Raw genomic sequence first — 12,704 nt, forward strand, 5'->3', positions numbered from 1 at the left:
AAAGCACCACCCAAATGTGATTTTTCTCTCCATGATAGGACAAGGCTGGGAGGCTTCTAATGACCCTCGATACTATCAGTGCATTCTGTCTGTGGCCTTCTGCAGCCAATGGCTGTGACTTTACTTGCTCTGATGGAGAGGTTATTCCCGTTCTCTTTGCCAGATGGCAGAATCATTTACTGTATTGTCTGAAATATAGTTGTGAGTAGCAGGGTCGAGCCAGTGGTCACTTGGTTGTCATGTCTATAAAGCCAATTTCTGTTTAAATATCAAACTTTCACATTGAAATACAGACACATAAACACACTAGATGTGCCTTTATTTTATGCCTCCTTCATGCTTGAAGGGTCCTCCCTTCCTGGCCATATATGAGAACACTGGATACCCACTTCATATATCCCTCTCACCCTCTCCATTAAATCTACTTAAGTCCAAAATAGCTGAACATGGGAGTGGCACCCTTCCTCCCACTGCACAAAGCTTTGAGGTTTTCTAAACCTGGGTTACCAATTCTATAACCTGCCTAATTTTTATACTTGGAGCATTTTTCATTGAGATCTTAAAATCGTGATCTTGGCAAAAAGACTGAATTCCTCTGGCACCAGCATTAGACATTAGCCTTGGGTTTTACTTGGAGCAGCCCTTCTAAAAGTAAAGTCCCTCATACTGCTCAGCTTAGTCTCTGCCCCTTCCTTGCTCAGACAAGGGGGGCTGGCAGGGTTGGCCAGCACCAGCCAGCAGGGATGGACAGAAGCCTTTGCCTTCCGCAGGCTTCTGTCTCAGACTAATGGTATCCCCAGCTTAAGCTGGTACCTGTGACTTCTTCACTTTTCTTCCTTCATTACAGGCCCAGAACTGCCTCACTAAGCTATACAAGCTAGATAAGATGCAATTCCGACAAACCATGAGGGACTATGTGAACAAGGACTCTCTCAATAATGTAGTGGACTTCTTGCATGCTTTGCTAGGATTTTGTATGGAGCCAGTCACTGACAGTAAGTAAAGCTGTGCCATGTTCCAGGAGAGATCACTATGAGGTGAAGCAGGTAGTGTTTCTGAGGTACCCTGAATATGTGGGGATAGACTTTAGAGGAAAAGGTGTGTGTGTGTGTGTGTGTGTGTGTGTGTGTGTGTGTGAGAGAGAGAGAGAGAGAGAGAGAGAGAGAGAGAGAGAGAGAGAGAGAGTAATAGAGTATAAGCAAGAGAAGCTTGCACATTATCTTTGGTGACACATTTTCAGGGGTTTCTAAGGAGAACTTAACTCAGCAAAGGGCATTTTGTAAAGCTGTGGCGTCCCCACCATTAGCCCCTCAATCCATACACTATCACTCATGGCACTCCTCTCTTTCTCATACAATTTTCTGTTGTATGACCACTGAGGCAAAATCAAGGAACAAGGGAGTATATTCATTAGTTCAACAAATATGAAATGACTACCTACTATGTGCCAGGCAGAGTGCTTGAAAATTTTTTTTCACGAGATAAAACAGGAAAGAAAAGATATATAGAAACATAGTAGTAACATAATTTTGATATACTCATATACACATATATACTAAAATATTTTAAATAGGCAAATAGATCTATAGATAATCCCACATACCATTTTAGAACTTGGTGTTTTGAGAAAACTCCACTGTAGAAACCTGTGGTATAGGGGGACCAGTGAACATCAATTGCACTCATAATAGACCTAACACCTTCAATACCACTTGGGTGTAAACACAGTAATGAAATGAAAGTGATGTATGAAGACTGAGGTGAGTAAAATACACATTTTAATTAGAGCCTGGGAAGAAATAACTTCTTCATGTGGATGTTTATGGTTTATATAATACATGTGTGATAGTTAATTAATTTATAATGAAGATCTATTTGATGAATTTGGGAGCAGTTTCCCTATCTTTATTGTTTGGCGTTCACATTTAAAACAATATTGTTCCTCTATAGAGCCCCTAAAACAATGTACATTATCAGAGTTGTTTTAAGCTGAGCACATTACAAATTTTAGAAAATAATTAAATGAGAAGAGAGATTCCTGAGTACAAACTATTTTCTCTTTTTTAAGCCATTTGAGATAGAAACTACAAGCAGAGACTGAGAGATTTCTTTCTATAATGTAAAGTCTAGGGCTAATCCCCGGCCAGTTGGCACAGACAGTGAGAGGTTATAATAAAGTGACAAATCCCCCGTGGGACTCTTGAGAGACAGAAGTAGCTCCCAGTGAATCAGCCAGCCAAACACATAGGTCCCTATCTGATCAGTGTCAAGGCTACATAAGTCCTGACTGTACAGTCCACAGATGGTTCACAGTCATTAAGAATCTTCTGGCAAGTCTCCAGAATAGCTAATGTGTCCCCTAAGAAATGTTGCCTGGATATGTTAAAAAGTGGCATAAAGTGCCATGGGAGGGTGATGGCCTCAGTTCACTGGCATTTCACATTTCAGTGAGTTATAAGGAAGTGGCTGTAAGAGAGGTGGTAGGTTTTCCCTCTTGGTATGGCAAGTCTGTGGAGGCAAGAAGCTGCTAGATGTTCTATGCAGCTCGTGGCAGGACTCAGTGTCCTTTTTATTACCAGTGCTAGTGTGAATCCCCCTCAGGGCCCTTTCCCACCTTTTCATCCCCCTGGCCAGCTCATGGGGTTGGCCCCCCCTCACTTACTTCTGAAAGACTGAACAATTTCCACTGGGAAGCCAGCATTCCTCACCACCAAAAGGGCTGAATCAAATAAATTCTCTCTTCAATGAGGGATTCTTATTTTTTAAGTGATCACCTATTTAAAAACTAGGTCTGAACATCTTTCTTAGGGTCAACAGTTGATTCTCCCTTTTTGCTAAGACTTATCAATATAAACATTCCACAACACGAGGGACTATATCATGGTAAAGACTCTGAGGAAGTCTGTGAGTTGTTTATCTCCAAGTCTCCAAGGTGTATCTTTAGTCCGTTTCTGAATTTTGTGTAGCCCTTCACTAATTCCTGGGTGCCAAATACTTCGTTACTTCTTTAACCTGTGTAGCTTAATGAAAACATTGCCTTGAATTAGTGCCTTTGCATTCCAGACAAGGCTGGGTTTGGAAATAACTTCACCACGGTGGACAACAAATCCACAGCCCAAAACGTGGAAGGCATCATCGTCAGCGCCATGTTTAAATCCCTTATCACCCGTTGCGCTTCAACTACACATGAATTGCACAGCCCTGAGAATCTGGTGAGAAGTTCACCTCTTCTTCCCACAGGAGTTCTTGGTCTCTGATCTAAGAAATGTTCTCAGTCATGGCCATGAGATAGACAAGTTAAAGTCTAAAAGTCTTCACCTTAAAGTTAAAAATCTCTGTTTTCCCAAAGTGACCAGTAGCTCATGGTGGAGCCTCGATGACACATTTCTCCTCGTTGTTATTCATTATTCTACTTGAAAATTGACGTATCTTCCTCTTCTACCTCATCAGCTCTGTGGTGATTGCTGAGATAGTTGCAAGGTACTTTGAACCCGTAAAAAGAAAGAGGGGCTGGAGCACAGCTTATTAACTCATGAAATATTAAATGATACTACACCAAGCATTTTCTTGAAACCACACTTACTTTAAAAATTAAATATGCTGCTGGAACTAGTTTTGTTTTCTTTTATTGAATTTTTCAGGTACTCCTCATAAATGACTGTGTTAATTAAACCACTGAAGCCGCAAGTAGTATGGAGAGAGAAGCAGGTTATAACAAGTTAGTGCTTAATTGTGGTTTGGGGTATGAGAAGTAGATTAAGGCTGATGAATCTGACATGACTAGATGAATTCATTTCTCTCTGGGGAGTAAAGGAACATTTCTCTATCTTACCAATCTGTTACATATTGTGACTTCTATGTAGAAATCAGCCCATTTATACATATTGACACTATCTGCTAATCTACCTAAATCAAGGAAATCATTTTAAGCTATTGAAACTATTCACATCACTTTGGGTAAACAAACTAAAATCCCAAACCTAAGGCAATTTAATTTTGCTGACTGTCAAAGCCACCTCAGCAAAGTTTTTGGAGCTTGAGAAAAACATGGGCCCCATCCATGCATTTAATTTGGTCATGGCAAGAAGTAATTTGGCAAGTTGATTATAATATGTGTGAGTACTTGTTATACATTTTAGTTTGCAAAATCATGTATAGAAGAAATAACTGTATTTCTTAACTTTCTTTAAATCATCTTAGTTTTGACTTTGAACTCTCATTTCAGAATGGCTGAAAGTTGAACCCCAGTCATTCTTGGGTTTCCTTACTTCATAGAGTGGTGCAAAGATCCCAAGTCTTTGATAGGACCTAGGACCTGGGGAGCTCCATGGGTCTCAATCATCAATTCATACCTGTTATTTCACATACTGCTCTCTGCTGCATGCTTAGGGCTGGGCATTCTAGTTAATTTAGAACACTGGTTTTGGGGGTCTGTCCCTTTTATGGAAGAGCTACCAAAGTATACAGTGAAGGCACAGGGTCTTTCTGACCCTAGAACCGAAAAAACACCCTTTCCATCTTTTCCCCAGTTACTGCTCCTTCTGATGTTTTAAGGGTCATGGGCATGATTGTCCCATTGGGCCTTAGGTTTTTAAACCAAAGCTATCAAGTAAGTGTTTAAGTGGTTTTGTTTAGGCTTCTGTGTTCTGCTTTGCCATGAACCTTTCCTAAGGCAAAGAATACAGTAACTACCTTCTTGAAGAGAAAGGAGGAAATGCTGATAAAAGCTTAATATCTCAAGAAAAAGGTCCTGTATATATTTTTCAATATGGATTCATCAATGTACTGGTTTTAATAGCCCTACATCACCTGTAGTTCATAGTCAGGTTCATGTACAAATGAACTTCAACATACACATTTTTTAAATATGTCAAGCAAAATAAATTGTCCTTGAATATCAGGCTCTGTTAGAAGTGTCTAGATGACTTAGCATACTTTATCACAGTGATGTAGAAAAATTGGAGAAGCTGAATAAGGACTGAAATCCCTAGTCTAAACGAATTTCTGATTGCCTTTTTTTTGCAGGCATCTCTTCAGAAGTCCCAATTAAGAGAGAAAATTAAAGCTTGGGAATCCAGTGGTTTAAAGTATAAATTGATGTCTTTCTAATGATACAACCAACTTTCTGAATATGAAGCATGGTAACCATCCTTTATCGTACTAAGGATGACAGGCAAAGTTCTTGATAATGTTGCTGTAGGAACAATGGAGAGATAGTGTACCATCGGTTTCATTGTTGTAAATTGTCTTCCTTTTATGATTCCAATGCTGACCTAAGTCTAAGGAATTAGCTTCTCCCACTCTTCCTGTGAAAACCACTTAATCACACGACTTTCCCCAAACCTTCCTTCTTGCATCCACACAGGGGCTGTATTGTGATATCCGTCAGCTGGTCCAATTTATCAAAGAGGCTCATGGGAATGTCTTCAGGAGAGTGGCCCTCAGCGCTTTGCTTGACAGTGCTGAGAAGTTGGCACCAGGGAAAAAGCTGGAGGAGAATGAATCTGAATCTAAGACTGCAGGCAGTAAAAGGTTGGAAGCTTGAGCTATATATAAACATTAGTGTTTGCCTTCTGTCCCTGGAATGTAATCTTCTGTTGTACTGTCCATGTGGTTCATAGCGTGGTGTATAACTAGTGCAGGCATGGTGGAACTATCTTGAATAAATGGCATCACTGGTGATAGTCCAGCTGCAGCTTTGAAAAGGGAGGTGTTTACTGTCAAATAAACCCTACCTCTATATAAATCAAAGCTCAGTTGATTTCAGGCTTGCATACTCTTGATCTTTAATTCCCAGCTCTCACTAATATGGTGAAATGCTATCTGTGTGTCAGTCCTTTCCGAAGAAAATTTACATTTTTGTCCGGAGAGGAAAAGCAATTATTGATACCGTATCCTTCTGTTCAGTAAGTAATATTTTAAACATGGCAGAATAGGAATTGCTGAGCAGCCCTCTGTTGTTTTTCCTTCTGGTATGTATGTTTATTGTATGCCTATTCTATAAAATACACCACTTATCAAGATTAAAAGAAACTCCTAAATTTACAATCTTGTTTGTAGTTAATGACTCTGTTCGCGATGATGGTGGTATACTTAGGCAATAAGGCTCTAGGTCATGAATGAAATGGTAGGATATAAGTTTCATACGATATAGTCTCATGATGACAGGGTTTGAAAGCAATACACATTGTCTATATGGGAGTGTTCAGCTTTGTGAAGTATATGAGGCATTGAGGAGTGGTGTCCTGCTCTGTTGTGATTGGTGGAATGCACCATTTGCATAGGTCAGAGGCGGGGAGCATTGTGGAGAAAGGCCAGGTGTCCTCTGCCCCTGAGGAATGTCGCAGCTTCATGTCTGGTCGCCCCTCACAGACTCCAGAGCAGTAAGTAGCATTGATTTTTGTCTCTAGTGCAGTTGGCTGAGCAATTCCTGCTGCAAGAAATCATCTTCTTTGAACTTTGCCTTGCTTCTGACCTTTACTTTTCATTCCCAAAGCCACTAATCTCTACAGACCCAAATCACAAATAACCAGCCTCAGGCCTACAGGAAGCTTCCTTAACTGCGTTTCCCTTTCCCAGTCTCTATCCCACTTCTGCTTTTCTTGCACACTCCTGCAGATAAATCATGAAAAATACTGTGCCTGTCAGGTGGGGTGGGGATGACATCTACTTTCTTGCTTAAAATCACTTATAACTTTTTTAATGTTTATTTATATATTTTTGAGAGAGAGAGAGCATGTGAGAGCAGTGGAGGGGTAGAATGAGGGGGAGAAAGAATCCCAGGTAGGCTCTGTGCTGACAGCACATAGAGCTTGAACCCACAAACCTTGATGTCATGCCTCAGCCGATATCAAGAGTCAGACATTTAACCAAATGCCCGCTTATAACTTTTTTCATTTAAATGTATTAATGGCTGTCAATGTGCTCAATGAAGCCTTTCCAAAAATAAGTAAGATAAACTTCTCTTGCGCCCAGATTTAGCTGAAACATAGACTGTACTCCATTTCACCTTGGTCTTCTCCCAAGATCCATTCCAATGTTCTCTGAAATCAATCAGTTTATCTCCACTTTTTATAATGGCAAAGTCAAAAGCATCTTAAAATTAGTGCCCCCAGAAAATGTGAGAATTACTGTAGACACTAATACAGCCTAGTTCTATGCAAGACCCATTTGTATTTATTCTTCTTTTGAGAACTATTTACTCACAAATGGTATGATCAATATTTAAAACACAAACATCACTTAAGGTATGCCATTTTACTTCCACAAACTCTGGTTTACTGTGAAATTATTATCCTACCAGAAATTCTACAGGGTATTCTAGATTTTATGGTATACCTTCTCTATAATCAAGGAAATCACCATCATCAAATAGAACCTTGGTAATTCACAACAAGCAAAGAAAACCTTCAAAGAACAAAAGCCTGCATAGCTTTTGCAGCCCTTCAAAATCTTAGACGCTGCCCCTAAATGGCTGGAGGAAAGTAAAGAGAAGTAAGTTAACTCCCTGAGTCTAGGGACCATATGAGTTTTTGCTTACCATTATAACTTCAATGCTTAGACAGAGCTTGGCCCCCCTAGTGAACACTTCATATCTATTTCATAAACAAATGAATGAATGACAGTCAATCAATGAAAGGATAAAATTGTCAAATTATCATTAAGCTTTTGTTTTCTTTAACTTCCTTTCTTAAATGTGAGGTTTAAGGAAGTCTTTAAGGACATAGTAAAAATTCAAACATAAGCCCTAAGGGGAAAAATAATGTAAAAGGCAAAATTCTGCAGCTGAATAGCCATAAGACTAGTTAAAAGTCTTTACATACAGGGTATGAACAAAAACATCAATAAATAAAAGGAGAAAGAGGGGCACCTGGGTGACTTGCTTAAGTATTGATTTCTGCTCAGGTCATGATCTCATGGTTTGTGAGTTCGAGCCCCATGTCAGGCTCTCTGCTCTCAGCACAGAGCCTGCTTCAGATCCTCTCTCATTCTCTCTCTACACCTCCCCCACTCATGCTCCTCTCTCTCTCTCTCTCTCTCTCTCTCTCTCAAAAATAAATAAACATTAAAAAAAAAAGAAAGGGCTTTTTTCCCTCAAAGTAGCACTAGCAACTATTAAGCTAATATGTTCAATGAGAATGATCTAATAAGTAAATTGGATTTTAAAAATAAAACCATCTATCTTCATAGGTGATTTTGTTTTCTAGATTGCAAAATACTCTCTTTCTTCAGTGTTCTGTAAACACTGCCTAATATCTCAGCATTTAGCATGGGTCTGTTCTTTCCTCTTGAATGAAGACACATGTTTTAATATCCTTCCACATAAAAATTTCCATTTGGAGGGATGACATAGAATGTTAAATATAGAGCTTTTCCCTATTCTGAGCGGGCCCAGGAAATGAGCATGCCGAATATCCTCTGTTTAGCACCGGAGCAAAGTAGGTGGGTAATCCCGGCTCCTCCTTTATCCTCTCTCTCTCTCTCTCTCCTCTCTCTCTCTCTCTCTCTCTCTCTCTCTCTCCCTCTCTCTCTCTCTCTCTCTCTCTCTCTCTCTCTCTCGCCCTTCCCTCCCCTTCCCACCTTTCTCTTCTCCTTCCTCCTTAAAAGTCACACTAACAGAGCCTATCACTGCCAATGCAATAGCCACCATTGCTTTCTTTCTCCCCTCTTAATCTCTACCAATTTAATGAGTGAAAATAGGGATCTCATTTCAACTGACCCTCCCCTCCCACCCCAATTCCTAGTGAGATTAACCTCTGAATATTATTGGCCACTTGTCTTCTTCCTCTTGTGGAATGCCCTAGTCAAAAATCCCTTCGGAGGTGTCCCCATTTGGCTTATTGAGTCAGGCCAATTTTTTTTTTTTTACTTTTAAACCTCTCTTAGGGGCACCTGGGTGACTCAGACAGTTAAGCCTCCAACTGGGGCTCAGGTCACGATCTCATAATGGGTTCCAGCCCTGCGCCTGGAGCCTGCTTCAAGTTCTGGGTCTCCCTCTCTCTCAGCCCCTCCCCCACTCGCACTCTGTGCCTCTCTCTCAAAAATAAAATAAAACACTGAAAAAAAAATAAACCTTACTTAAGTTTCCTTGACAAGAAAACTTAATAATCTCATGATGAAAATAATTTAGTAAACAGATGTGGGATGATGCACCCCCTGGCTGTGGTTGCACTTCACTTATTCATTTATTTAAATATCTTTGGTTTATTTAGTGCCAAGAATTTTGCTATACTGGCGTGAGGGTGGTGAATAAGATACAGTACTGTACAAGACTCTGGGAACTTCAAGACAAAGTAAAATATTTAGACATCATAAGTGCTTCTATTATGACTCACACCCGCAGATGAACACCTGCAATAATATTTGGTCTTTTTATTAAGGTTGAAAAAAATGGTTACCTCTATTTGACAGCTGAGACATGACTGTTTTCAAGAAGTGCTCAGAGTCAACTGTGGTCTCACTTTTTCCACTCCCACTCTGACTCATCCTAAATCCCAGCCCACCAAAGATCATCCTGCATGATTTGCCTAAATGTCATTGGCAGGAAGTTGAAAGAAATTTAAGGGAATTTCACATGTGTTGTCAGATGTTTAACTCTATCCTCGGCTTGCTTTCAGCGATGAACAAATGCAAGGGGGCAACCTGGGGCGGAAAGATTTCTGGCGCAAGATGTTCAAATCCCAGAGTGCAGCTAGTGACACCAGCAGCCAATCTGAGCAGGATACTTCAGAATGCACCACTGCCCATTCGGGGACCACCTCTGACCGTCGCGCCCGCTCACGGTCCCGCAGAATTTCCCTCCGGAAGAAGCTTAAACTCCCCATAGGTAAAAGTATGTCTGTATTTATTTATGGATTCTCTTATTCCCTGCCACGTCCTCAAATCAACTCATAATCAAAACAAAGCAATGCATGGTAGGGTAGAGGAAGGGAAAGGCTTCAAGTCACAAGGTTGAGGCTGGCTCATTTATTCATTCATTCATTCATTTTTTTTCGGCAGGTATTCTCAGACCCCTACTATGTGCATTTATGATGTGCAAACACTATGCTAGGCATCAAGGATTAAATGGTGAACAAAATTAACACAGTGCCCAACTTTGCTGAACTTAAAATCTATTAAGGGTGACAGTCACTAAAGCAGATACAACTAAGCATAGTTGCAAACTGTGAATTTTATGAAGGAAATATACATTGTGCTATGAAAGCATGCAAGGAGATCTGACCTAAATTAGGAGGAGGAGGCAGAGATCAGAGAAAGCTTCCTGGAGGAAGAGAGATTAAGATCTTCAGAGTACTGGGGGAAGGAAGAAGGAGAGCACTCTAAATGGTAGCAATAGCATTTGTAAAATATTAGGAGGGAGGGAACTAGAAGAACTGAGATGAGAAGAGTGGCTGTATGACTATGACAGAGCAAGAGGGACTAGGGCATGTGGACCCTACGGGTCAGGTTGGCTCTTCATCCTATAGCCCTACATAGCCTAGGTGGGATGATGAACAAGGGAATACCACAAGCAGGCTAGCTTTTTCTGAAGGATCACTGCTTGGACAACATATTGGCGGGAGCCCAAGTGGTTAAGGGAGAGCAGATAGAAACCTACCTAGTAGTCCAGGTAGAGGTAATGGAAGCTTGGTCACATGGTGACCATGTACAGAGGAGTAGACGGATTTGAGAAACACTTAAGAGGTAAAATCAAGGGTGCCTGGGTGGCTCAGTCGGTTAAGCATCCAACTTTGGTTTAGGTCATGATCTGGGAGTCAAGCCCTGTGTCAGGCCTTGTGCTGACAGCTCACAGCCTGGAGCCTGCTTTGGATTCTGTGTCTCCCTCTCTCTCTCTGCCTCTCCCACACTCGTGCTCTCTCTCTTTCTCTCTCTCTCTTTCAAAAATAAATAAACATTTTTTTTATAAAAAGAGGTAAAATCAATAGGACTTAATAGAGGATGTGAAAGTTGTCAAGGGGAACTGGATGGAATATAGTTTTATTCACCAAAGAGGCCCAAGTTCTTTTTGTCCTGGTCTTAGTCATGTAATTTTATGGTCCAACACTGAATATTCAAAGCATGTACAATTTTGAAAACAATTTGTCTTCACTTCAATTTATACCACGCCATGTAACTTTCATTGCTTGCTGAGCACATGCTGACATTTCTTTTTATCTACTTGGGAGAACATGCTATAATGGTCTAACTTTTCAAAAATTATTAAATAGGAAACTGGCTGAAACGGTCCTCCCTCTCGGGCCTGGCAGATGGCGTGGAGGACCTTCTGGACATCAGCTCTGTGGACCGCCTGTCTTTCATCAGGCAAAGCTCCAAGGTAAACAGGACATCACTTATGTAAGAGAGTGTTGGAGTTGTTGATAGAAAAATGTCAGGACTGAGAAATGCTAAACACCTGGACTGGCCAAATAAGAAAGAGTCGAAGACACTGTCTTCAAGCTGAACCAAGTTTGGAAACTTAAATGAGCAATGAAAACTAAGATATCTAAGTAGTAGGCTATTATTGAAAGGAAGAAAAGAGTAACAAAAAATTTACATAAAATTATAATGCAGATCTAAAGGTGTACATGGGTATTATTTCCTGGCTATTTTTTTGTTATTCAGTTTTAACTTTATTTTTTTAGTTTTTATTATTAAATTCCAGTGTAATTAACACACAGTGCTATATTACTTTCAAGTGTACAATATAGTGATTCAACAATTCTATACATTACTCAGTGCTCATCATGATAAGTATACTCTTAATCCCCATCACCTATTTCACCCACCTTACCACCCACCACCCCTCTGGTAACCATCAGTTCTCTGTATTTAAGAGTCTGGTTTTTTGTTTGTCTCTTTTTTTCTTGTTCTTTGTTTTGATTTATAAATTCCACATATAAGTGAAGTCATTTGAAATTTGTCTTTCTCTGGCTTATGTCACTTAACATTACACCCTCTAGATCCATCTGTGTTGTTGCAAATGGATTTCTACTCTCAATGCTTTTATTCAACATAGTACTAGAAATCCTAGCCACAGCAATCAGACAAGAAAAGTCAATGAAAGGCATCCAAATTAGTATTTCTCAGATAGTTTTAACTTTTAACACACATGTGAAATTCCTGACATCTGAAGCTCCCACCCAACTATCTGGTATTTTTCTAATGTTTCCTCTTATGCATTAAAACACACATTGATCCTCTTTCTACTACTTTTGCAACCACCTGAACCATTCTTCCTATTGAAAAGGATAAAGAAATTCAGGATCATTTTTTCCCATTAAGTGCTTCTTCATAATACTACTAAGCATTGTAACAGCATACTATTTGGAAAAGGTAATGAATTATACTCAGTGAAATCCATTGCCTACAAGAGTCTTCCCTGTGCATGATCCACACTATAATTTTTAGTGTATGGTAAGAGTTACATTTCTTTATATATAAATCATTTCCTTATATTATTTCTGCTTTGAAGCTCACTAAAGCCAGTTTTCTTCTATATGTTTTAATAGTAATATTTTGAAATTATAAAAAGAACATATCGACATTATAAGACATTTAGAAAATATATTTTCTCCTTCACATTTTTTTTGGCTAAAATATTGGCCAAATATTGAGAGTATGTGAAGTCCATAGATTCCTTGCTTGCTGAAAATTTTAAATACTCTTGACCTAAGGGCAAGATCACATTTTAACTCCTGAGGAAAAAACAAACAGACATCTTATTT

General features: G+C 39.7%; 1 protein-coding gene across 3 annotated transcripts in view; it reads left to right on the forward strand.

Moving 5' to 3' along the window:
- Positions 1 to 12,704, forward strand: part of UNC80 (unc-80 homolog, NALCN channel complex subunit) — a 223,804-nt gene that overhangs the window by 58,047 nt on the left and 153,053 nt on the right. For 2 of the 3 annotated variants that reach the window (XM_042953135.1, XM_042953136.1), the window contains exons 15-20: positions 848 to 995; positions 3,064 to 3,212; positions 5,366 to 5,532; positions 6,285 to 6,383; positions 9,618 to 9,832; positions 11,208 to 11,314. In XM_042953135.1, the coding sequence (XP_042809069.1) occupies positions 848 to 995; positions 3,064 to 3,212; positions 5,366 to 5,532; positions 6,285 to 6,383; positions 9,618 to 9,832; positions 11,208 to 11,314 (885 nt within the window). The remainder of the gene's footprint in view (positions 1 to 847; positions 996 to 3,063; positions 3,213 to 5,365; positions 5,533 to 6,284; positions 6,384 to 9,617; positions 9,833 to 11,207; positions 11,315 to 12,704) is intronic. The other variant, XM_042953134.1, reaches the window with a different exon arrangement.

Source organism: Panthera leo, chromosome C1, assembly GCF_018350215.1.
Source record: "Panthera leo isolate Ple1 chromosome C1, P.leo_Ple1_pat1.1, whole genome shotgun sequence".
Lineage (NCBI taxonomy): Eukaryota > Metazoa > Chordata > Mammalia > Carnivora > Felidae > Panthera > Panthera leo.